The sequence below is a fragment of the Papio anubis genome, chromosome 12 (genome assembly GCF_008728515.1).
Source record: "Papio anubis isolate 15944 chromosome 12, Panubis1.0, whole genome shotgun sequence".
NCBI lineage: Eukaryota > Metazoa > Chordata > Mammalia > Primates > Cercopithecidae > Papio > Papio anubis.
In genome coordinates, this window is record NC_044987.1 from 116,276,819 (window position 1) to 116,304,011 (window position 27,193).

Consider the following 27,193-nt stretch of genomic DNA (forward strand, 5'->3'; position numbering starts at 1 on the left):
GGACTGCCGACAAACACCAGAAGCTGGCAGTGGCCAGGCAGGACCCTGCCATCCGAGAGAGCACAGCCCTGCTCACACCTTGATGTGGGGCTCTTGGCCTCCAGATATGAGACAACAAGTCTCCGTTGTTTTCACCCAGCTTTTGGCACTCTGTGATGGCAGCTGTAGGAATCTCATACCCTAATGCCAGGGGCTGGAGAAGTGCAATGATGGTAAAAAATACCCCCTTCTCTCATCCACTCATCCTGATGCAGGCCACGGCACTGGTTTTCAGAGCATGTCGCTATTTGGGACTGTGATCAGCTGGCTGGGGCAGGCTGACTGAGAGGCAGCAGAGATGAGAAGTGAAAGGTGATAAGGCGAACCACGCCTGTATGGAGAGCCCGGCAGTTAGCAGGACAGCCTGAAGGAAAGACTCCAGAGGGAAAAGAGGGGAGGCAGGGCGGCAGGCGGAGGAGGGGAGGAGGTCCAGGTGCTGGGGCGGCTGGAGCAAAGGCAGATAAGGCAGGAAGCAAACAGCCTGGTGTGTCCCGCTGAGGCAGGGAGTGCATGCAGGGAGAGGAGCCCAAGGGCGGCGCCCGAGACTCAGTCCAGAGCTAGTGAGCCCCACCAGCAGCTTGGGCGGTGTCCTCAATGTCGGGATGCTATGGAAATACCAGGCAGCAAGGAGACGGATTTGCAACTGAGGGGACCACTCTGGCAGCTCTGGGGAAGCTGGATTTGAGAAGACGAGAAGTAGAAGACGTTCTACTAGACGCTAGGAAGACGTTCTGATGTGGGCAAGAGACAATGAGGACCTGAACCGGGGTGGTGGGAGTAGGAATGAAGAGGGGACTGTGACAGGAAATACTTAGGAGGTGGCATCAACAGCACCCATTAGACAGGAGGCAGAGAGGCAGCAAGGAAGGGTGACCCTGGGTTTTAAGGTGAACGATGGCAACACTGAATTAAAGAATGTGAAGCCAGTGTGGGTAGAAACAGTGACTCAGCTTTGAACCTGAAGCGTATCCGGCTGGAAAGGACAGACAGCTAGACAGTGAGTCTCCTGTGTAAAGAGTTCTGAGCTGCAGAGACCTGGGAGTCATCCCAGCCCGCTCCCGAGACGAAGGCAGGAAGGCACGCTGCTAAGATGTGTTGGTGCCACAGTGCACACCCCTGGCTTCAGAACCTAGGGTCCCGCCTTTGACCACTGTGCCACAGCACCTTTCCCAAGATGCAAAGCTCCAGCCCCAGCCATCAGGGCTGGCCCAGGTGGCAATGTCACATGGCTCTCGGGGAATGAGTGGCAGGTCCTCTCGGCTCCACAGAGTGCTTACTGGGCTCTTTTCCAGGCAGCGAACTGGAAGCTTCCTTTCCAGGAAACCAGAAGTCCTGCAGCTACTGGCATGCAGTGGACTCCCCAGGGAGCCCAGTCTCATCTCCCAGCGAGAGGATCAGGAGCCACCAAGCTCCACCCCAACCCAGACTTGCCAATGGGTGTTGGTGTCTCATTTTTCAATGTGAACGGTCAGTGAACCACCACCAGATATTTGAGGAAATGACCAAAAAATTCACCAAAACAAATCCGGATTTTTTTAAAAACAGGAACGCTGAGGAGAAAAGTAATATAGAGAATAGATACTCAGAAAAACTATAATTAATCTCCTCAGAGAAACAAGAAAAGCTATTGCATCCATTAAGTAAGAGGCGGCAGCTATTTTGAAAAGGCAACAAGAAAGAGCTCTAGGAATTAAAAATAGAGTTGCAAAATTTTTAAACATAATAAATAGAAGAATTAGAAGACAGTTTGGGACATTACCCAGAAAGACTAACATATGGAAAATAGGAGAAAAGATAAGAAAATAAGAGACTCAGTCCAGCGAGTCCAGCAGCCAGCTGCCTGGGACTCTGGAAGGGGAGATGAGAGAGCCAGGGGCGGGGAATCTGCGGGAAAGTCTCCTGGGACTGAAGGATGCGCAGCCACGTGGAGGTCTCAGAGCGCCTGGAGTGATGCCAGAAGTCCCAGCCCGAAAAAAAGGTCAGAGCGGTCTCACAACCTTCTTGTATTAGTTCCCTGTGGCTACGGTAACGAATTACCACAAACCTGGTGGCTTAAGACAACAGAAACATATTCTCTTTCAGTTTGGGAGGCCAGAAATCCACCATCAGTTTCATGAGCTAAAACCAAGTGGGGGCAGGGCTGCATCCCTCCGAGGGCCTCGGAGGAATCCCTCCCGAGCCGTTTCCGGCCTCTGTGGCTGCGGGGCTCCTTTGCTTGTGGCCACATCACTCCCCTCTCTGGCTCTATCTCCATATCGCCTTCTCCTCAGCATAGGTCTCTGTCCTCTAAGGACACTTGTGATGGCATTCAGGGCCCACCTGGGTGATCCGGGGTCACCTCCCCAGGTCAGAATCCTTCATCACGTCTGCAAAAGCCCTTTGTCCTTCTAAGGTAACAACTAGGATTAGGACCTGGGTACCTCTGGGGGCCATCTCCAGCCTACCACACTTCTGAAGACCAAGGGTCACACACAACTGTCTTCAGCAGTGGCATGGAGCCAGAAGCTTCTGGAGTAACATCCTCCAATTTTGGAGGGAAAACTCTTCCCAAGTTGCAGTCCTCTATCCAGTTAGACTACTAATCCAGTGGGGGTGAAATACCACTCTTTTGAGACATGCCAGGCCTTGGGAGCTGTGCCACCTATGTGCCTGTTTGCCCAAGAAGCTCAGGGATGGGCACTAACAAAACAAAGGAGTAAATAAACCAAGAACAAGGAAGGCAAGGGATCCAGGCACCTGGGCAGCCAGCACAGAGGAGGCAAACGGAACTCCCAGGGTGACGGGGAGGGAGGCCCAGGTCACTTGCTGTCCGCAGGCCTGGAGACCCCCCAGGCACCTGGGCAGCAGCTCCTGGGGATGTGGCCTTAAATAAACAAACAAAAAGGCAGATTACCCGGTGTCTCTGAAAGAATGAAGAGGAGATGGCAATGTACAACTTGTCTAGGGATGAACATCAACTCCAGGAAAATGAAAAGTTAATGCTACCATAGTAGACACTCTGTATTTTCAGATATGAATATTAACTTAATGCTAACAATGTAAAATCTTGGCCGGGCTTGGTGGCTCATGTCTGTAATCCCAGCAGTCTGGGAGGCCGAGGTGGGCATATCACCTGAGGTCAGGAGTTCGAGACCAGCCTGACCAACATGGTGAAACCCATCTCTACTAAAAATACAAAAATTAGCCAGGCGTGGGGGTGCATGCCTGTAATCCCAGCTACTCAGGACGCTGAGGCAGGAGAATCGCTTGAACCCAGGAGGCGGAGGTTGCTGAGAGCCAAGATCGCGACACCGCATTCCAGCCTGGGCGACAGAGTGAGACTCCGTCTTGAAAAACAAAACAAAACAAAAATGCAAAATCTGAAAATGTACTTACAAGTGGTTCTATATAACCATGCAGGATGAAGGGAGGGAAAGCGGGTACATGTGTGGGGCAGGGTTTGAGGTGGGGAGGGCAGTAAAAGTGAGCTCAACCTTTCATCAAAGGAGACCACTAAACAGAGTGATGCCATTGGGAACAGGAGTCACAGGGCAGCCTCTGGGAGGCACTCATGGGGAGGGCAGTGGGACGGGGTGGTGGGGGCAAATGAGCCTCAGGGCACAATCTGACTTTCAGAAGTGTCCACATGTATTATTATTATTATTATTATTTATTTATTTATTTTTGAGAGAGTCTCACTCTGTCGCCCAGGCTGGAGTGCAGTGGCGTGATCTCGGCTCACTGCAATCTCCGCCTCCCAGGTTCAAGCAAATCTCCCGCCTCAGCCTCCTAAGTAGCTGGGATTACAGGTACCTGCCACCACGTTCGGCTAGTATTTTTGTATTTTTAGTAGAGATGGGGGTTTCACTATGTTGGCCAGGTTGGTCTCCAACTCCTGACCTCAAGTGATCCGCCTACCTTGGCCTCCCAAAGTGCTAGGATTACAGGCATGAGCTATCGCGCCCAGCCTCACATGTATTATTTTGATAAAAATAAAAGTTAACAAAATGGAAAACCACACTCTGCAAACAGCTACAGTTCCTTTGTGGTTCTTCCTAATCCCATTCCGGGTCCTTTTCTCCTTTTCTCCCAAGGGGCCCACAATGCAGACTTACTGCTTCCCCTTTGTTGATTTCACCTGGGTATTTGTGGGCCCATAACCATATGTTTTAATTTCTTTCATAAATGATACAATCATTTTAACTTGCTTTTTTACCCAACATATATTTGAAATCTCTCCAAGTTGATACAACAGACCTACCTCATGCATGACTACACAATGTTGTATTAGACATATCGTAATTTGTCCATGCCGAATGAGGGACTGCTACTGCCTGAATGGTTGTGTCCCCACGAAACTCCTATGTTGAAACCCTAACCAATGTGGCAGTGTCAGAAGGTGGGACCTCAGGGAGAAGATTAGGGGCTGGGCGCAGAGCCTTCCTGTATGGGATTAGAACCCTCACAGAAGAGATCAGACAACTCTGTTTCCCCTTCGCCCATGAGAACACAGGGATCTATGAACCGGGCAGTGGGCTCTCACCAGACACCGAATCTGCTGACACTTGATCTTGCACTTGCCGGTCTTTAGAACTGTGAGAAATGCATTTCTGCTGTTTAACGAACCTATGGTATTGTGTTATAGCAGCCCAGACTAAGGCAGCGACAAATAGATTGTTTCCATTTTTTGTTTGTTTTTTGTTTTTTGTTTTTTTTGAGATGGAGTTTCGCTCTTGTTGCCCGGGCTGGAGTGCAATGGTGTGATCTCGGCTCACTGCAACCTCTGCCTCCTGGGCTCAAGTGATTCTCCTGCCTCAGCCTCCCGAGTAGCTGGAACTACAGGCATGCACCATCACGCCCAGCTAATTTTGTATTTTTGTAGAGATGGGGTTTCTCCATGTTGGTCAGGCTGATCTCGAACTCCACTCCCAACCTCAGGTGATCCACCTGCCTCAGTCTCCCAAAGTGCTGGGATTACAGGCATGAGTCACCTCCCCCGGCAGTTGTTTCCAATTTTTAGCAATTAAGAACTGTATTGTACAGGCTGGCAAAATGATCATTGTTGAAGTTGGGCGACAGGTACATGGAGTTCATTATACTATTTGCTCTATTTTTGTGTATATTTAAAAGCAGTCAGTCAATTAAAAGTGTTAAAAAATGAATAACCTTGACCCCATATAGAAAATGTGCAGAAATTTCTCTAGGACATATACCTAGAATTGGAATTGCTGCATCAGACAATAGGCACGGGTTTTTTGTTTGTTTGTTTGTTTGTTGTTTGTTTTTGTTTTCAGAGTCTCGCTCTGTCGCCCAAGCTTGAGCACAGTGGCGCAATCTCGGCTCACTGCAACCTCCGCCTCCCGGGTTCAAGTGATTCTCCTGCCTCAGCCTCCTGAGTAGCTGGGATTACAGGCATGGACCACCATGCCCGGCTAATTTTTTTTTGTATTTTTAGTACAGACAGGGTTTCACCATGTTGGCCAGGCTGGTCTTGACCTCCTGACTTCAGGTGATCTGCCCACCTCGGCCTTCCAAAGTGCTGGGATTATAGGCATGAGCCACTGCGCAAGTTTGTTTTTTTGTTTTGTTTTGTTTTGTTGCCCAGGCTGGAGTGCAATGGTGCGATCTCAGCTCACCACAACCTCCACCTCCCGGGTTCAAGCCATTCTCCAGACTCAGCCTCCCAAGTAGCTGGGATTACAGGCATGCGCCAACACGCCTGGCGACTTTTGTATTTTTAGTAGAGACGGGGTTTCACCATGTTGGTCAGGCTGTTGGCAAACTTCCGACCTCAAGTGATCTGCCCACCTCGGCCTCCCAAAGTGCTGGGATTATGGGCATGAGCCACCGCACCTGGCCAATAGGCAAGTTTTTAGTATCAATATTGCCAAATAAGTCTCCAAGGTAGTTATCCTAATAATTTACACAGCCACTAGAAATACAACAGAATGTCTATTTCCCCACATCTGTACCAACTCTTATATTGTTAGACTTTGATTTCTGTCAACCTTGTAAGTATAAAATGGTATCATTTTAATTTTCAGTTCCCTGATTATTCCTGAAGTTGGCTATTTTCTTATGATTGTGGACATATTTTTAGGTTTTTCCTTTTGTGAATTGCCTGTTCACATCATTTGCCCACTTTTCTGCTGGAATAAATCTTTATGTATTCTAGGCATGAATCCATTCTCTATTATACCCATGGCAGACACCTGGGAGGATGTTTAGCAAGTTATAGGAAGAGGAAGGGGAAGGAATTGAGAGGGAATGACAACTTGAAAAAGGAAGGGTGAGAATAAAAGGTGGGGTGAGTCCGGGAACAAGGCTGCGAGGCTCAGGTGAAAGACTGGCCTTGAACTAGAGGAATAACACTTCCTCTCAGAACAGAGAGACTAGGAGTTCCGGGACAGTCTCAGTTGTAAAACAGCCAGTGCTTGGCCACAGGTGTCACCCAATGCACTGACTCAGCCAGGGCCTGGGATGACTAAGAGCTTTTTCACTGTAACTCATCGAGGCTGACAAGCACAGACATCACATTCCAGAAGGCACAACCAAAAGGGCAAAGCAACAGTCCAGGCAGGTCAGCCTGTACAGACAAGACTTCCTACTGACATCCAAAGTACTCATTTGCCACAGCTGCTCCGAGGATGGGAATAATGAGTGCAAGCTGCATCAGGGATGACAGAGATTGAAATTTAAGAAGGATGTCTGACCAGCCTGATCAGCAAAAGATACGGATAAGAAAAAGCAGTGCCATTTCCCTCTGAGGGAGTTGTATAAGAATTCAGTCTTCTGAATCAAGAGATTCTTCTGGAATGGCAACATGTTAGACTGAGTCTATAAGAGATTTCATGAATTTCTGCTGTGATTAGCTAACCTTGGAGAAGAGACACGCAGCAGTTTTCAGTCTGTATTTTGGCATGTTCCTACATAACGCTCTTCTAACATTCTTTCTTTAGAGGAAAAAAGCAAAAGTTAGAAACATTTGGGGTTTAGATATTAAGGATGTTTTTATTTAAAATATACCATGAATCAGAGATTTTGAGCCCTCAGGGTGCCTGGCCAGGGAAAAAAGAGCAGCAAGGGTATTGCTTCAACCTCCTCCCATCCCCCTGACTCTTCCCAAGTAAGACAAGGCTATGGGGCCAAGCGCTGAGAGATGAACAAATTTACTTTTTTTTTTTTGGAGACAGGGTCTTGCTCTGTTGCCCAGGCTAGATTGCAGTGGCATGATCAGAGCTCACTGCAGCCTGGACCTCCCAGGCTCAAGTGATCCTCCCACCTCAGCCTCTCTAGTAGCCCAGCTAATTTTTTAATTTTTTTGTAGAGATGGGGATCTCACTATGTTGTCCAGGCTTGTCTCAAACTCTGGGCTCAAGTGTTCCTCCTGCCTCAGCCTCCCAAAGTGCTGGGATTGCAAGCATGAGCCCCCACACTTGCCAGACTTAGCAAATTAACACGCAAAGCACTCAGTTAAAATCTGAATTTCAGATAAACAGCAAAAAAGTTTAAGTATATCCCATACAACATTCGGGGCATACTTCTAGTACAAAATTATCTGTTGCTTATTTGAAATTGCAATTGAACTGGCATCCTGTATTTCATCTGGTGACCCTAAGGAGCCAGCAGCATTGAGGCCCTGACTGGGCCTTAGGAGAAAAGAAACATGAAGAGAATCCCAGACGTTGCTGTAACAGGGCAGGGGAAACGGCTGCGCCCCAGGGCCCAAACTTCCTGGGTTCACATCAGGCTTCCACCGACTCTGGGTAAGTCGCTTAACCTTTGGGCTTCAATTTCCTCAGCAAAATCAGAGATAACCAGCCGGGCATGGTGGCTTATGCCTGTAATCCCAGCACTTTGGGAGGCCAAGGTGAGAGGATTGCTTGATGCCAGGAGTTCAAGAACAGCCTGGATAACACAGTGAGACCCCATTTCTACAAAAAGTTTAAAAATTATCCAGGCATGATGGTGCATGCCTGTGTAACACCTACTATAACAGCTACTCGGGGTGTTGAGGTGGGAGCATCGTTTGAGTCCAGGAGGTCGAGGCTACAGTGAACTATGATCACGCCACTGTATCCATCCTGGGTAATAGAACGAGACCTTATCTCAAAAATAAAATAAAATCAGAGATAACAAAAATAATTGCCTCATAGGGTTATTACAAAGATCAAATGAGTTGATGCATGTGAAGTTCTTAGAATAGTGCCTCACACATAAGCAGCCTTTATTATAAATGTTGGCTTTGGTCGGGCACAGTGGCTCATGCCTGTAGTCCCAGCACTTTGGGAGGCCAAGGTGGGTGGATCATGAGGTCAGGAGTTTGAGACTAGCCTGGCTAAGATGGTGAAACCCCGTCTCTACTAAAAATACAAAAACATTAGCCGGGCACTCGCCTATAATCCCAGCTACTCAGGAGGCTGAGGCAGGAGAATCGCTTGAACCCGGGAGGCAGAGGTTGCAGTGAGCCAAGATGACACCACTGCATTCTAGCCTGGGTGACAGAGCAAGACTCCATCTAAAAAAAAAAAAAAAAGTTAGCTTTTAGTATTAACTGTGAGTGTTTAGTATTTATGTTGGATCTGCTGCTGATGATGTGGGGGTGTGTGGAGGGGAGGCAGAGAAGGAAGAATTAGAAGGCAACAGAAGCCCAGGTTGAAGGGCTGGGGCTGCTGCAATGGAGATACCTTGTTTGCTAAGATGCTACTTGGCAGCACGACTCAACCCTGACAGACCCTTAGAACAAGTCAGATGACTTGAAAGATGAGGTTCTGCTGTCCAGCCGCACCATGTCAGCGAGAACCCAGACTGTGACCCCAGGGCATGGCTCACCTCCACGGGCTTGCCTGACTCCAGCTCTGTGCTGTGACATCACCTTGGTAGCCCGACACCGGCCACAGTGGGCATATTTATGCCACAGAAATTGGCAAACACTACAATCGAGGCCCTTTCCTCACTTCCCTAAGAACCACCCCTGACAGAGCAGCAGGTGGCACGCATATCCCGGAAGGGACCGGAGACAGGGAGTGAGGGGAGCAAAGTAGACGGAGTCCCTTCTCCACTCTCCCTTTTGCCTATGGAACCCAAATAAAGAAGCCTTTTTTCTTTTTTATGGGCCTGGTGTCAAGTGCTAAATTTGATTGAAACATGAGGATGAGCTAAGGAAGACAGCGAACAGGCACTCGATCAGTGTCCTAAGGTAGTTCCAATGGCATTCTGCAACATGAATTAATCCATGAGGGTATCAACATAAAACTTCTTTTGAGAATCTCATTTAACAACTGGAAAATTATTCTTTTGTCTTCTAAGGGACTGATTTCCTTACTCCTGCTCTCAACACCTTCTTTCTCTCTCTCTATCAACACAGGCACTTGGAGGTTGAGGTGTGGGGGTATAAAATCATGCTTTTTGGTGGACACGGCAAATGCCTATTCTACAGCAGAACTTAGCCCCCGCCTCCACCTCCTCACTCCCCCTCCCAAACTGCACATATACACCAAACCCAACCAGACACCTCCTCCTTCCTTCCTCACCACCCTCTCCCTGGTCACTAAGGGTTAAGCTTAGGGTCATCTTTAGCTCTTCCCCTCCCTCACCTACCATCTGGTCAAGACGTCTGGCCAGTTTTACCTCTTTGTTCCCTCACATCCTTCCCTCTTTTCATTTCTAATCAGAGGACCCTGAAATGTCCTCTTCTTACTATTTAACTATTGTAAAAACCTCCTACTCATTACCACAGCTCTAGCTACCAACCCACACCAGGTACTAGGGATAGCTAGCATCCCCAAATACAGGCACGACGGCACTCTTCCTGAAAACTGGGGTAATTCTCTGACTCCCCACTGTCCGCAGGTGGGAAACTCAAGTCTCCTTGGGGACCTTCCCCAAAATTAGTGCACCCTGCCTGTTCAGCCTCATCCCCCCATGCCCCAGCCTCCCGGATCCTCCAGCTGCAGCCCAGCTGCCTCCTCTTTGTTCTCAGAAATCCTAGCACCTGCCCCTCTCCCTCAGAGTACTCCCTCTACCATGAGAACACCCTTCCTGTCCCAGATTTTGCCCATGCAAGTCTTGCTCCTGTCTCAGGTATGCATCTAATTTTTCTCACTCCCTTATGAAATCCCACTAAGACTTCAGCAAATAGATTTTTTTTTAAAGCTATGAACCCCCAAGGGCAGAACAGGAGAGAAGACAACAGCAATATGATTGCAGAAGCTGGAACGTAGCTCGGGTCAGCTGATCTCACAGCCTGGGTCTGGAGCAGGCTGAGAACACCTGGGTTCCCATCATCCACCAGGAATCCTCCAAAGGCCAGGGAACTGCAGCTCCAGGTCCCCCCACGCCTACAATGGGCTGAACGAGCTGACAGCTGACGCGTATGAAGAGGGCAGGCTGAAAGCTTTCAAAAAGCAGTCAGGGCTGGGTGCAGTGGCTCACGCCTGTAATCCCAACACTTTGGGAGGCCGAGGTGGGTGGATCACCTGAGGTCAGGAGTTCGAGATCAGCCTGGCCAACAGGGTGAAACCCAGTCTTTACTAAAAATACAAAAATTAGCCAGGTGTGGTGGCATGCACCTGTAATCCCAGCTACTCAGGATGCTGAGGCAGAAGAATCACTTGAACCCGGGAAGCAGAGGTTGCAGTGAGCCGAGATCGTGCCATTGCACTCCAGCCTGGGTGACAAGAGTTACAACTCTGTCTCAGGGGAAAAAAAAAAAGCAGTCAGACCCCTACCTCGCCCATCTCATGCCAGAGACCTCCCCTCTCCAGCCCTGGAAGAACAGAGGTTTACTTTCTGGCGGGGGAAAAGTGTGGGGTCTCTCGACTGGGAAATTCAAGGCACAGTTGAGGGCCTGGGGACCTTGCCAAAAATGAGGGTGGCAGGTTAAGTGACTCTTTGCATGCTATCCCCTTCCCCAACTGAGCTCCCAGATGTTGACACTGAGGTTCCCCAACAAACGGCCTGCCCAGATTACCTACTGGTACACTCAGAACTGGACCCCCACCTGCTCCAGCTCCCAGGCAGCATTTTAGACCCCTCCTAATAATTATGAGCAGGTAACCAAAGGTCCCCGGGCAGATTCATTCAAAGAAGATGGAGACCAGAAGAAGGAGCAGAGAAAAGCAATTTGGAGGAAACTATGCAGGGAGAAGAAAACTTAAAGAAACAAACATGGCATTCACATCCTTACAGAAATAAGAAAAGATTACATCAGTGAAAACACAGGATGCTACACACATTTTTAAAGAACCATTTGGGGAGCAAAAAAAACTCTTGGAAATTAAAAAGTATAACAAGACAAAGCAATAGAAGGGTTGAAAGATGAAAGGAAACCTTCTAGAAACTGAAGAAAAAAGACAAAGAGATGGAAAATAGGCAAGAAAGGGAAAAAAATTAGAGGATCAGTCCAAGAGATCCAAAAACTAAATAGGAGTTTCAAAAAGACAGAACAGTAAAAAACAAACAGCAAGAAAAGAAATATTTCAAGAAACTCCCAGCACAGGACATGAGTTTCCACACTGGAAGGACTCGCTGAGAGCCTGACGAAACAGATGAACACGGGCTGACACCAAGCCACCGTGTCAAATTTCAGATCCTGTAAGCTTTCCCAAGGGAGGGTAAGAAAAAAAAAAAGACAAAAGAATCAGAAATCAGAAAGGTTTTGGACTTCTCAGCAGTTCCAGAAGTTAGAAAAGTGCAAAGCAACCCTTCAAACTTGTCAAGGAAAAATTATTTCCAACCTGAAATTCTCTCTCTTTTTTTTTTTTCTTTCCAGAGACAGAGTCTGGCTCTGTCACCCAGTCTGGAGTGCAGTGGCGCAATCTCAGCTCACTGCGACCTCCACCTCCTGGGTTCAAGCAATCCTTCTGCCTCAGCCTTCCGAGTAGCTGGGATTACAGACACGCCACCACGCCCAGCTAATTTTTGTATTTTCAGTAGGGATGGGGCTTCACCATGTCAGCCAAGATGGTCTGGAACTCCTGGCCTCAAGTGATCCACCTGCCTCAGCCTCCCAAAGTGCTGGGCTTACAGGTATGAGCCATCGCGCCTGGCCCCAACCTGAAATTCTCTATCCAGCTAAACTATCAACGATGTATGAAAGTAAAATAAAGAGAAAAGGCAAAGGTCTTTGTCAGGAAGCTGCTGTCAACATGCTGCACCCAAACAAGGGAGCGAGCAAACAAGAAAGAGGAAGTGGGAACGAAGAAGAAAGACAGAGGGAATCCCTGGGAGAGGGCATGCCAAAGTAGCAGAGGGGCAAGGAGGATGGACAGCGCCACCCACTCCCTTCAAGGGGAACTAAAGGAAAATGAAGCCTCTCTTACTGATGAGAGGGCCTATGGCCAAACCTGACCGCAAGACAGGAAAGCAGCATGAACATAACACCTGGAGCCTGACCCACACCTTAGCAGAAGGCCCTGATCCCCACGGACCACGATGTGGAGGCTGTGAAAATCTGCCTAGATGAGAAGCACCCACCTATATATATGCACATACACTCATAAACGTGGAGTACTTCTAGAATGACACTTCAGGAGCTGGTAACGGTGGCTGCCTCTGGGAAAGGTTTCTCTTTCACTGCTGATCCTTTTTTTTTTTGAGATGGAGCCTCACCACTGTCGCTCAGGCTGGAGTGCAATGGCGCAATCTTGGCTCACTGCAACCTCTGTCCCCGGGGTTCAAGTGATTCTCATGCCTCAGCCTCTAGAGTAGCTGGGATAACAGGCGTGCACCACCATGCCCGGCTGATTTTTTTTTTGTATTTTTAGTAGAGACGGGGTTTCACCGTGTTGGCCAGGCTGATCTCAAGCTCCTGACCTCGGGTGATCCACCTGCCTAGGCATCCCAAAGTGCTGGAATTACAGGCATGAGCCACCACACCCAGCCTTGATCCTTTTGAATTCGTACCATGTACTTGATTATCTATTCAAAAAGTGACTAAGTCGGGGTGCAGTGGCTCACGCCTATAAACTTAGCACTTTGGGAGGCCGAGGCAGGCAGATTACCTGAGGCCAGGAGTTCATCACCAGCCTGGCCAACATGGCAAAACCCCATTTTTACTAAAAATATAGTAATTATCTGGATGTGGTGGCGTGCACCTGTAGTCCCAGTGACTCAGGAGGCTGAAGCAGGATAATTGCTTGAACCCAGGAGGCAGAGGTTGCAGTAAGCAGAGATGCCACTGCACTCCATCCTGAGTGACAGAGAGAGACCCTGTCTCCAAAAAATAAATAAACAAAAAGCGAATAAAATACAACATGCGAAAAGCTATCCTCCTTCAAAGCCCCTCTTCATTGCCCCCTCCCTGAGGAAGCCTTCCCTGGTTCCCAACCCAGGACCAAAGTAAGACAGGGACCCTCTTCCTGGCCTGCTTCTCCCCAGGCCCTGGTTAGTGAGTGCGGGTCATGTATCCAGCCTTGAGCTCTATGGGGGCAGACATAACTAACTCGCCTTTATGTCAACTTGGTAGAGATAACTTGCTCCAGGAGAGCTGGAAAGAAACTTTCATTTTCTGCCTACGATATTCCAGGCATCTTCCTTCCAGCCCACTAAATTGTCACCACAATCCCATGGGGTATTATCAACCCTTATTTTCCTGATAAGAAAACTGAGGCTGGGAAGGACCCACAGGAAGTAGCAAACTCAAGAATAATCAAGGCTGTCCAGCTCCAGGGCGCCTGTTTTTCATGAGAGCAGCTAGCCTGGTGCCTAGCTCACAGTACAGTTCCAAAAATGTTTCACTCAACCAAATTAAATTGGAATTAAGATTTAACTAGAATTAAGATTTTCTAAGATTTTCTTCTGGAGCTGGGGCCTTCCCATGTTCTGAGATCCTGAAAAAGCGGCTGAGGACCCTCGGCGGCAGACAGCACCCCCACCCGGCCAAAGGGAGCCAGGGCCAGCGGTCGCAGCCCAGTGGGAAAGTTTCCTCATTAAACCACAGTCTTTTAGCCTACTGCGCTGCCCTCCGGGGCCAGGGTTTTGTTTTTAACAGCTTTATTGAGATACAATTCACATACCATATAGATGATACATGTAAAGTGCAATTCAATGGCCAGGCATAATGGCTCACACTTATAATCCCAGAAGGCTGAGGTGGGCAGATCACCTTGAGGTCAGGAGTCTAAGATCAGCCTGGCCAACATGGCAAAACCCCATCTCTACTAAAAACACAAAAATTAGCCAGGCGTGGTGGCAGGCACCTGTAATCCCAGATACTCGGGAGGCTGAGACAGGAGAATCACTTGAACACAGGAGGCGGAGGTCGCAGTGAGCCAAGATTGCGCCACTGCACTCCAGCCTGGGCAACACAGCAAGACTCCATCTCAAGAAACAAACAAAGTGCAATTCAATGGCTTTTTAAATATATTCACAGATATGTGCAACTACGACCACAATCCACTTTTAGAACATTTCATATCCCTTAGCTGTCATGCCCCAACCCCCTTAGCTCCCTCAGCCCTTGGCAACCACTAATCTACTCTCAGTCTCCATGGATTTGCCTATTCTAGACATTTCTTTTCTTTTTTCTTTTCTTTTTTTTTGAGATGGAGTTTCGCTCTTGTTGCCCAGGCTGGAGTGCAATGGCACGATCTCGGCTCACCACAACCTCTGCCTCCCGGGTTCAAGCGATTCTCCTGCCTCAGCCTCCCGAGTAGCTGGGATTACAGGCATGCGCCACCATGCCTGGCTAATTTTGTATTTTTAGTAGAGATGGGCTTTCTCCATATTGGTCAGGCTGATCTTGAACTCCCGACCTCAGGGGATCCACCTCGGCCTCCCAAAGTACTGGGATTACATACGTGAGCCACCATGCCCAGCCAATTCTGGACATTTCATATCAACAGAATCATAAATTATGTGGGTTTTGGGTCTGGTTTCTTAGCATATTGCTCTCAAGGTTCATCTGTGTTGTGGCGTGTGCTAGTACTTCACTTCTTTGTATGGCTAAATATCCCATCATATGACTACAGGTATGCGCCACACAATGATGTTGCAGTCAATGATTAAATGCATATATGATGGTGGTCCCATAATATTATTGATTTTACTTGACAGAGTCTCACTCTGTCGCCCAGGCTGGAGTGCAGTGGCGCGACCATAGTGCACTATAGCCTCGAACTCCTGGGTTCCTGAAGCCATCCTCCTGCTTCAGCCTCCCAAGTAGCTAATTTTCTGTTTCCTTTTTTTTTTTTGCAGAGACGGGGTCTTGTGACATAGCCCAGGCTGGTCTTGAACTCCCAGCCTCAAGTCATCCTCCCACTTTGGCCTCCCATGTGAGCCACTGTACCCAGCTAAGAGTTCTTGATGTAGTCTAGATATAAGTTCCTGGCTACATAGATGATTTCCAAAATGTTCTCTCACTTTGTGGGTTGTCTATTCCCTTTCTTGATAGTGTCCTTTAATGTAGAAAAGTTGATTCCGATGACGTACAGTTCATTTTCTTTTATTGCTTGTGCTTTGGCGTCGTATCTAAACAATCATTGCCCAACCTAAGGTCAGAAAGAATTACACTTATTTTTCTTCTTATAGCTCTTCTTACATTTAGGTCTTTGGTCCATTTTGAATTAATTTTTGTATGTGGTATGAGGTCGGGTCCAGTTCATTCTTGTGCATGCGGATATACAGTTGTTTTAGTGCCACTTGTTAAAAAGACTGTTCTTTCCCCTATTAAATTGTCTTGGCGTTCTTATTGAAAATCAATTAACTGTTAATGTGAGGGTTTACTTCTGGGCTCTCAGTTCGATTCCATCGATCTGTGTGTCTATCCTTACCCTGGTACCACACTGCAGTTAAATTCTGAAATCAGGAAGTGTGAGTCCTCCAACGTTGTTCTTTTTTAAGATTCTTTTGGTTGTTCTGGTTCCCTTGCATTTCTCTGTGAATTTTAGGACTGTCTTGTCAATTTCTGCTAATGAAGGCATCTTGGATTGTGATAGGGATTGCAGATCAATTCAGGGAATGTTGCCATCTTAACAATACTAAGTCTCTGATCCATGATCATGGGGTATCTTTCCATTTATTTGGGTCTTCTTTAATTGTTTTCAACAATGTTTTATAGTTTTCAGAGTATAAGTCTTGTACTTTTATTAAATTTATTCCCAAATATTTTATCTTGATGCTATCTTAAATGGAATTGTTTTCTTCATTTTTTCAATTTGCCCACTGCTACTGAAATACAATTGATTTTGGCATACTGATCTTACGTCCTGCAACCTTGCTGAACTCACTTAATTCAAATAGATTTTTAATGGATTCCTTAGGTTTTTCTATACAAGATCATGTCAGCTGAAAAGAAAAATACTTTTACTCTTGCTTTCCAATCTGGATGCTCTTTATTTCATTATCTTTCCTAATTGCCCTTTATGATCAAATTTTGAACTAGTAACTAGTTATGATTTGGCAGCCCCTTCCCAAAAAGCAGCAGCAGCAGCCGCTCTGACCCTAGGATGCCAGAGCTCTCATCCCCGCTGCTTTCCACACCTGCTGAGTGGATGCCTCCTCCGGGGCTTCACCTTTTGGGGAGAGGCTGCCTGGCTGGGGGCTCTGGCTTGCCTCCCTGTATGCCCTTCTCTGGACCCAGGGAGGCTGAGCCCTGTGGGTGGAGGCACCTGGGCTCCCTTGCTGGTTGGTTTCCTGTGGGTCCAGCCGATAAGAGGCACAGGCAGGAGACAAGGGCAGGTAGGAGGTGGAGAGAGAATGTGGGGTGTGTCTTTCTCACTCTCTACTAGCCTTGATTGTCCTGACCCAGGCTGTGTCTTGTCGCTATGACAGTCCCTGCTGGCATCCCAGTGTCCACTATTCAGCCCTCACTGGTATTTGCAGGAAACACTATATATATATATATATATATATATATTTTTTTTTTTTTTTTTTTTTTGAGACAGAGTCCCGCTCTGTCACCCAGGCTGCAGTACAATGGTGCAATCTTGGCTCACTGCAACCTCTGCCTCGTGGGTTCAAGCAATTCTCCTGCCTCAGCCTCTGGAGTAGCTGGGATTACAAGCACCTGCCACCACGCCCGGCTAATGTTTTTGCATTTTTAGTAGAGTAGGGTTTTGCCATGTTGGTCAGGCTGGTCTTGAACTCCTGACTTCAGGTGATCCGCCCGCCTCAGCCTTCCAAAGTGCTGGGATTGCAGGCGTGAGCCACCACGCCCGGCCAGGAAACGCTATTTCTTCTCCTGACCCCTTCAAGCCTAGTGGTGGTAATGACTTTCCACTGTCGCTTGGTGCCTCAACTTCCCTTGTTGGGTGTCTGACTTTTCTTGGCTCATTAATTCCGTTTATTAGAAATAGTGTGCAACCCTCAACCATTCCTGGGTAGTCTTGACGGCTATTCTGCTAGATGACACACCCCGACATCCTGTGGAGGAAGGCACTGTGGAACCTAGGTCAAGGTGAAAGCTTGGTTCTCTGGGCAAACTGATTACCAAAGTACTCAGTCCAAGAGCCAAGGAGATAGTAAAGAAATCCAATGGCAAACAGCTTCGGTTCCTGGAAGAGCAAAGTAAACAGCAACCCAGGGAGGACATGACCTTGGCTGTAGTTGCTGCTGTTTTCTCTCCCTATTCTCGACTCCTAGGAGAACATATCTTCGTAGCCCCATGATCTGACCTTTCATCCTATGCTTTGGAGTTTGAGCACAAACACTGACTGGCTCAGAGGCTTCCCGGAGATGGAGTTCTGGGCATCCACTATTGCTGAGTTTATTGTGACGGCCATGTGGCAAGTGTTGGAATCGCTGATCGTTTGTGTGAGCTACTGCTGAGTGCCAGCCACTGCACTGAGTGACTTCTACGATCTCAATCATCAGAGGACTTGTAAGAGGAACATTACTGTAAGCATGGAAACAGACACCCAGATGAACAGCTTGCCTATGGCCTCAGAGCTCAAAGCCACGTAGACCCCTGTCTGCCCGTCATGCCCAGCTGTGCCTCAGGTCCTGCCCTGCCACCCAGGAGTCTCTTGTAGACAGACTGTCAAGATTGATCATGCTAGTGATTAGTAGTTACCAATCTCTCCTCCCTGCCTCCTCCACCATCACTCTTGCCCTGGCCACTCCCAGGCCTGTGATCACACCCTCCTCCTCCTCCAGCTGTATCACATCACAGTCACATCTGTGTGTCCCTCAAACTCTGACCACAGCCCTTCCCCCAGGCTTTCTGTGTAACCACAGTCATGCTGCCCAGCCAACCCCCAGCTGAGTGGACATTTTGTTTTGTTGTTTTGGAGTTCTGCAAACAGCAAGAGCTCCCAGTTCGCCTTTACCCTCAAATGCACACCCCAGGGACGGGAGGGAAGCACAGCGGCTGCGGCAGGCCAGGCTGTCAGGAGCCTAGCCACTATACCACCGCAGCCCATCCACCTGCTGAGCAGCTGCTGACTCGCCAGGACTTACTTTTCAGCTCCACATTAGCAGGGGGGTGTTCATCCAAATACAACAATTCCTTCTCAAGGATGAAATTAGATTGCTGAAAACCCCCATGGGGAGGAAGGAGGTATGCAGGGTCCGGGGACCTGCGGTGAGTGGATCTACGAAAGCCCTGGGGCCAGATTGCCTTTCCCATCTTCTTAATCCCAATCCAAAACGGATGCAGTCTCAGCACTGCCAACTCCTTTCCCCAATCTGAAGGAAGGGGTCATGTCTTATAATCATTATGAAAACAAGAATAATTCATAGTAGCTGGAGTGCCACACCCTGGGTGAGGCACCATCCTGACTGTCTCCTCAATACTCACAAGCCCAGTACGACTCTATCCAACCACGTTGTTGAGTTCGTCCCTACAGACTATAATTATTATTATTTTAAAAAATATATTTTTTGGCTGGGCATGGTGGCTCACACCTGTAATCCCTGCACTTTGGGAGGCCAAGGCAGGCGGATCACCTGAGGTCAGGAGTTCAAAACCAGCCTGGCCAACATGGAGAAACCCCATCTCTACTAAAAATACAAAAAAAAAAAAAAATTAGCCAGGCGTGGTGGCAGGTACCTGTAATCCCAGCTACTGGGGAGGCTGAGGCAGGAGAATCACTTGAACCCAGGAGGTGGAGGTTACAGTGAGCCGAGATGGTGCCATTGCACTCCAGCCTGGGCAACAGAGTGAGAGACTCCATCTCAGAAATAAATAAATAAATAAATAAATAAATATTTATTTATTTATTTAGAGACAGAGTCTCATTTCATCACCCAGGCTGGAGTGCAATGGCGTGATCTCAGCTCCCTGCAACCTCCGCCTCCTAGGCTCAAGCGATTCTCCTGCCTCAGCCTCCCAGGTAGCTGGGATTATAGACACCCACCACCATGCCCAGCTACAGACTATAATTATATTTAACAACCATATTGCTCGCGCTCTGCAGTTTAGAAGGCACTTCAGCAGACACTCTCACTTGCTACTAAGAGTAACCTCGCCTACTAGGCAGGACAAGCACCATCTTCATTTGACAGAAGCTTTTACACAGAGCATGAGACTTTCTGGCCTGTCTCCCACCCCTAATGTCCCACACCAGTTCCTGATCTCCTGCCCCACCTCTCCTGCACCCTGCCCCTCAGGTGACTCACTGTGTCAACATCCTTGAGGAAATGATTTCTGGTTCATGGCCCTAGAGCTGGAGCTTTGGAAGGATAAAGGGAAAAGCAGCCAGGGTCTGTGCCCTCAAGAGACAGGCATTCTAAGGCTGGGCGCGGTGGCTCATGTCTGTAATCTCAGCACTTTGGTAGGCCGAAGCAGGCAGATCACCTGAGCCCAGGAGTTTGAGACCAGCCTGGGCAATGTGGCAAAACTCCGTCTCTACAAAAATACAAAAATTGCCCTTGCGTGGTGGCACATGCCTCTAGTCCCAGCTACTCAGGAGGCTGAGATGGGAGAATCACCTGAGCCTGGGAGGTCAAGGCTGCAGTGGGCTGTGATCGCACCACTGCACTCCAGCGTGGGTGACACAGCGAGACCCTGTCTCGAAAAACACACACACAAAGACACAAATTCTAATGAAAGAGAAAGGACAAACACAAATAAGGAACTGTATAACTAAGTGGGAAGGAAGGCCTGGCAGGGGCCACCTGGCCAAGTCTGGACCACAGGCTGCTGCGATTCTGTGGGAGGGGAACGGCATTTAGAGTTAAACCTTGGGTTCAAGTTCTGGCTTTGCTACCACCCATCAAATGACCTTGAAGAATTCACTCTACCTCTCTGGACCTGTTAGTCCGTCTACAAAACAGATTTATCCCTTTCAGCGCAGAGGGCTGGCAATTAAGGGATCTGTTTTATGGGAAACTTCAAATTGTCTCTTCGGTTTCATAAACTGTAAACCGCAATACACATGCAAAGGACTGTGATTAGATTTCACCTCATCAGAGGCATCAAGTATTTACTGAGCAGCGAACTGCCTGTAACGCACACTTGAGGGATGGAGGATCATATAAAACATGGCCTCTGCCTTTAAGAAAATCACTATCTGCTGATGAGGCAAGACAGGCACAGCCAACATATAACAAACACATAGTGTGTGCAAAGGCACTGCTGCGAGAGAAAAGGGAGAGGAGGCAGGCCGAGCAGCTTAGGAGAGCTAAGTGAAGGCTCACGGAGGAGACACTTGGCCTGGCCCTTAGGAAGGGCGCCAGTGCCTGCTGTGTGAGTGCACTGGGGTGAGAGGGAGAAACAGGGCCAACTGTCCTCATCTCCACGTGTGGACTCCAAGCTGACTCTATTCAGGGTCAGGGGCCAGTGGAGCCGGTTCAAATCCTGATCACAACCCCCTAATGCTAATTAATCTGGTTACCTAGAGGAACTAACTTTTCTGAGACTCTGTAAAATAAGAATAATTATTTGACTTTGTATGTTCATTGGGAGGATTAAATATGAGAATGCATGTGAACTGGTCTGTATTAGGGATGTAATACATGCTACAAATTAATAATCATCGACATCAAATAAGGTCTGACTGCCAGGGTGAGATCAGATTTTGGAAGGTCAGAAACCCCAATACAGAAATGTAGAAACAATGATTTGGGGGTGATCAGCATAGAAGTGACAGCCAAAGCCATGAGAAAGAGCTTGGCCTCAGCAAGGTGGGGAGGGCTGCTGCCCACAAGCCCAGCTCTGGCCACCAGCGTGGTCCCTCCCCACCAGAACCACGGGTGCCTGGGCTGCCCAAGCCCTGGAAAGCTCAGCCCAGGGCGTCACCACTCGCCTGTTTTCCTGAGAAGAGCACAGGAGCAGAGGTGGAACAGCAGAAATATGAGGAGGAGAAACTGAGGCAGGAATGAAATGGAAGGGATGGTCTTAAGAGGGGCAAACAAATACTGCTAGTATGTCACAGCATAGGAGCCCAAAAGAGAAGTTTCAGGCAGAAGTGGGCAGGTAGGGAGCCTGCGGTACCACGAACTCTCAAAGTTGTGGGGAAGGGCAGCACCAAGCAGACAATGACCAGGTGAGAGGCTGACACGGAAACAACGGAAGATGAAGCAGGAAGTTTAAGGGAACAATATGCAGCCCCCACAAAAAGTACGCATTCATTCATTCAATCACTTCTGAATGAGCCTTTACAACATGCCAGGCACTGTCGGTCATCAGAGAGAAAGTTGTGCAGAAAAGAACAGGTCCCTGTCCTCATGAAACTGACATTTCATGCCAGCCAGGAAACCGAGCACACAAACAAGACCATTCCAGATCCATCCTGATTGGTAAGTACTGTCTTCCGGCCTCAGACCCCCTCCTGATGGCAGGTCTCCCTCGGTGTCACAGAGAAAGGTACCACCTGACAGAGAACAAAGCCACAGAGCTCAACCCCTCCATCCCTGGCCAAGAACTCCCGGGGATGGGATGAGGGGAAAGGCACGTTCTTAACAATTGCTAGTCCCAAGCAGTTTGGGACTAAGCAGAGGGAAACACAGCTGAAGCATACATAGATGTCCATGTCACCTCTATCCCCCCAGCCTCTTCTCCCACAAGCATGTGCATGTACACACACGTGCACACTGGCTCTCTCCCCTCTCCTTGGATTGTTATCCCATGACCTGGCAGGGAGCCTGGCCTGTTTGCAGTTAAAGAACCAGAGGCCATTTGGAACCTGATCAGTTTCTCCTCCTCCTGAACTGAGGAAAAGGTTTTCTTCAAAATGGGAGATGTTCTCTCCCCTTAAATGTGAGCAGTGAGTCCTACTCAAACGCCAGAGGTCTGGTCTCCCAAAATACAGGTAGTAACATGTTTTTCCTTTGCTGCTGTCTAGGAGCCCTCACATGTTGAACAGAGCATGACCTCACCCCTCCAATTTCCCAGATTCCTAAAGGAAAGCTGAGCCTTTCTGTTCTGTAACTCCAGGGCATTTTGTGAAGGACTGAGCTGGCTGGGGAGCTGGAGCACATGAGGGGCCGGCCGGTGCTGAACTAAGAGCAGGGCCTCCCCATGACCACTGGCAGCCACGCCATTTACACAGGGAACCATGTGGCCTTTCACCCAACTGTCACCATCATGCAAGGGCATTCTGGCCCAGAGCTCTCGGATCCATGGCCAAGGTCTTCTGTCCATGGTCTCAGGCAGAATCTGTTCTCGGCCAGGAACGGTGGCTCACGCCTGTAATCCCAGCACTTTGGGAGGCCGAGGTGGGCAGATCACCTGAGGTCAGGAGTTCAAGACCATCCTGGCCAGCATGGTGAAACCCTATCTCTACTAAAAATACAAAATTAGCCGGGTGTGGTGGCGCACACCTATAATCCCAGCTACTCGAGAGGCTAAGGCAGAAGAATCACTTGAACCCAGGAGGCAGGGGTTGCAGTGAGTTGAGATCATACCACTGCACTACAGCCTGGGTGACAGAGCAAGACTCAAAAACAAACAAACAAACAAACAAACAACAACAACAAAATCTGTTCTTAGGTGAAGTAGGGTTTGCCTACCTCCTGCCCCCCCAGCTTGCCCATGCCTGACCAGAACGGTCCCCAGAGCCCTTGAGAAACGATCTGGTCCAACCCTCCCTTGGATTCCTGTTCTCTAAGGACTGTTGCCATCCTTCTACCCTCTGCTCTTCCCAGAGCTAGAAGGCTGCCAAGTTCCAGAGGGAAGAGCAACAATGGCCAGGATGTGTGGGCACCCCTACCCAGGACAGAGTGCCTAGAGGCCTCTGAAAGTCAGTCCTCTTACCATGGCAGTTGGTCTGCAGAGTTCCAGGGAGGCCACAAGTCTGGAACACCCAAGTCTGGGCCCGAGGCCTGCTGCCTGTTTATAATTGATGTTCTAGGTTAATCCCCTGTCAATGACTTTCCAGAACTGTCCCCTCCTTTACCGCTCCCAGGAGAGAGAGGCTGCTTGGGAGCCAATCTCTGGCTTAGGGGTGGGCCTTGAGTAGACTGAGGAAAGGATAAAAAAACAAACACCAGGTCAGGGGTGAGCTGGAAGAGCGGCGGTCAAAAGCCACTGCTCACAAGTTCTGGTGGAAAGATGAAAGGGCAGTGGTGTTTGAGTTTCACAAAGAAGGGAGGGCCAGGGCCAGGGCTGGGAAAGCCAGCCAGGAGAGAGATAGGGCATCTGGCCTAAGGAAAGGAGCAGAAGATTCAATGGGGAGAAGAAAAAAGAAGGAGTCTAATGTCTTCCTCCTTCCTGCCAAGACCTCACTATACCTTGGGTTGTCTACCTGGGAACTGGTGACATCATGGGCCTGTCTCCCCACAGGGCCAGAAGACCGGATCCCTCACCAAGGCACATGTTACCTGGTGATTAGTGTGAGCTGGTGGCCCAGTACGATTTATCAGCAAGCAGATGTTCACATGCGTGAACATACTACAAAACCACCCAGCTCAGGTCATTTAACAGTGTTATCCTAAAGGCCACTCCAGTCAGAAGCCAGAGCAGAGTTCCCATCTACTGGGCACCACCCCACCATCGCAAGAAAGCAAAACACCAGGCTGGGCTCTGACGAGCTCCTTGGAAGGAGGCACAGTCAATAGCTCACTGTTAGATCTTTTGCCTGGGCTCCTGAACCCGAGGCTAATTGGTCAGAGGTCTTGCATGGTTCGGCACGCTCAGTGTATGACAGGAGATGGCATCTGAAGAGAGCGGGTGGGCTGAGCCTGCTACGGGAATGTAAGTGCACCCTGATCCAAGCCAGGCAGAGAGGTCTGAACACCCCGATGTCCCCAAGAACATGCATTAACTGAAAAGTCAGGGTGGAGGGATCCTGCACATTCCTTCAGGTCCAGGATCCTGACCAGCACCAACACCTCTGTTTCCGCCTCTTCTCCATCTTTTCCCAAGATGACAACAAGCAGCTTTCTGCTTCCCTTCCAGCCCCCAAAGGAAGGGGGCAGCTACCCGGAAAGTGAGCCCGGAATGACACTCAAACCAGGGGCCCTGCCTGGGAATAAAGAGTAGAGGATCAGCTGGAACAGCAAAGTGGGAAATGGTGGAAAGTCCCCATGTCCAGTGCCACAGCTGCTAGTTGTGACAATTCTTGTCCTTATCCTAGCACCAGGATAGGCACTGGGTGCCTCTTCCCCAGCTGGAGGCAGAGAGGTGCCACCAACTCCCACACTCGCCTTGAGATTTGCCATCTGGCTGGTGAGCTGCTGGGGGCGGGGGGGCAGAGCTGGAGGAAGTATCTGCATGGAGCCTGCACCCGGCCTAAGCCTCATCCAGGAGTGCCATTCCCAGTGACTTGCCCAGCGTCATACTGGTCATGGGCCCCGGCCATCTCCACTCGTGCTTCATTCCTCAGCACACAGAGGTCATGCAGGACATGATCTTCGGAACAGGCGTCCCTACCGCTCCCCACAGAGGAGAAGCTGCCTGAGAGTTGGGTCACAGCTTACTCAGCTCTACCTGCAGTGAGCATTTCACAGGCTACTACTGGATTGGACCAAAAATGTAATCACCACCACATGTCCTATTCGGTTCAGTGCAGCCTGCCTGGGTCTCCACCAGCACTGGGGAGCCAGAGCTGACAAGACACAGTCCCTGCCCTCCAGGAGCTCACATCAGGGAAGGCACTAGACACATAAACAAAGAAGAGAAACCAAGTATGGTGGGGGCCAAAGGAAGCAAGCGCCGGCGCTGAACTAGTGGTGGGAGGAGGGGACTCAGGTATTAGGAAACCGTGGGAGTTGAGACTCACACACAAGGTGAATGACAGAGGACTGGCCGGAAGGGAAAAGGGAAGAGAGTGGTGTGGCCAGGACACTGGCCATTGTGTGGTCACAAACCATGCAGTTTGGCATGGCTGGAACATGGGGTATGAGCAGAAGGGGACACAGGGGCCTGACCACTCACTGCAGCGGAGCAACACAGCATGATCCATGCTGTCTTCAATTTACACAGAAAGCCCGGTGTCGAAAAATTCAACAATTAACCTTCTATGCAATTGTAAAATACCCTGCAACCAACAATTACTACGACTTTGTAAGGGTTTCTTCATCTGAGAAAAACACAAGCGGGGGGAGTAAGTGTCTGGCTTAGTTAAACGGTAGCAAGGTTATGCGCTGCTGCCCTGGCAAATGAGTCGCTCACATGCTCAACAACACTGTTAGTCCTGGGTGACAAACAGAAGCAGGCTTCCAGCTGGAGGTTCCAGGTGGAGAACATGCTGGTCTGTGCTCAGCTCTGGGTAGTGCCTGCATCTGTCCCGTCCTTGTCTTGGCTCATGGTCCATCCTGCAGAAAGCTCCTTGTGCCATCAGGGCAGCTGGATGGACCCTTCTAACAGCCTTGGTCCCCCATTCTCCTCGGCCACCCCAAATCTAGCCACACATGCATTGACGTCGTATGACTTCTATGGAGCAAAGCAAGCAAGTAGAGTTTCTTTCATTTATTCGGAAAGCCTGTAAGGACTGTCCACCATGTAACAGAAAAGAGGCTAGGTGCTATGGGGAAGCAGAGAGGGTGATGGAGCCACACTTTAAGAACTCACCATGCGGCCGGTGGAGGCAAGATCTGCATGTGGCAGATTAGCATCCACCCCCAGAGTTAACTGCCAAAGAATAAGGCTGCAGGGCAGGGGATCACAGGGGCTAAGGTTTCCAGGCCTCTACTGCCCATGACCCCTAGAAAGATGCAACAAACCGGCCAGGCGCAGTGGCTCACGCCTGTAATCCCAGCACTCTGGGAGGCCGAGGCGGGAGGATCACGAGGTCAGGAGATCGAGACCATCCTGGCTAACTCGGTGAAACCCCGTCTTTACTAAAAATACAAAAAATTAGCTGGGCAAGGTGGCGGGCGCCTGTAGTCCCAGCTGCTCGGGAGGCTGAGGCAGGAGAATGGCGTGAACCCGGGAGGCGGAGCTTGCAGTGAGCCAAGATCGCGCCACTGCACTCCAGCCTGGGCAACAGAGCAAGACTCTGTCTCAAAACAAACAAACAAACAAACAAACAAACAAACAAAATGCAAAAAACCAACTACTTTGTGATACTGGCTCCAGGCCAGACAGCAAAGGCTCTGGACTGATCCAGCCCAACCCTGGTGTTGACAGTCTTACAGTGCCGCAGAATGCCCGGTGTCCTTCCTCCTCCACACAAGTCACATAAACCCACTGTTCTCCTCTCCCAGCACTGCAGTTTGAGCTCTGGGAACTGTGTTTAACTGCAACTCCAACACTTAAGTCACTCTTCAACTTGGGAATTTACGTCACCTTCTGAACTTTAGTTTCCTGATCTATAAAATGCAGAATGATCTGAGTCATCTTGTGGAGCTGCTATGAGAACCCAATGAGGTAACGTAGTTTTGAAATACCTAAGAGAGTCTAGCACAGTAGAGATGTCCCAAAAAATGACCCCAATGGTCAGCCCTTGTGATAATAGCCTTAGTCCTTCTCTCTTCCATCATGCCCTAGGGCCTCAATATAAGACAGGAAGAGACCTAAACACAAGCCCAGGGAGGCTAAGAACAGAATGTCAGTCCCTTGTAGGATGGTGACTAGAAGGAGCTGCGAGCTGTGAATCAGACAGTCATGGCCCTATCTCTGCTACTGTTACCAGTGCCGTGCCAAGAGGCAAGTCATCCCGCCATCCTGGGATTCAGTTTCCTCCCCCACTAGACAGGGATAATAATTACCAGCCTCCTTCACAGGAGCAGCTTGGACAAAAAAAAGAAAAAACCATAACACAGGTGCAATGGCAGATGCCTGTGGTCCCAGCTACTCTGGACGCTAAGGCAGGAGTTCGAGGCTGTAGTGAGTTATGATCACACTTGTAAA

The 27,193-nt window shown here is 49.1% G+C and overlaps 1 protein-coding gene across 8 annotated transcripts in view; it reads right to left on the bottom strand.

Moving 5' to 3' along the window:
- Positions 1-27,193, bottom strand: part of PC (pyruvate carboxylase) — a 107,842-nt gene that overhangs the window by 37,407 nt on the left and 43,242 nt on the right. The window contains exon 1 of one of the 8 annotated variants that reach the window (XM_003909498.5): positions 23,156-26,014. The exons of the other annotated variants lie outside the window; for them this stretch is intronic. Coding sequence (XP_003909547.2) covers positions 23,156-23,158 — 3 coding nt within the window. The 5' untranslated portion in view covers positions 23,159-26,014. Of the gene's footprint in view, positions 1-23,155; positions 26,015-27,193 lie in introns of those variants that run through there. 8 annotated transcript variants of the gene reach the window in all.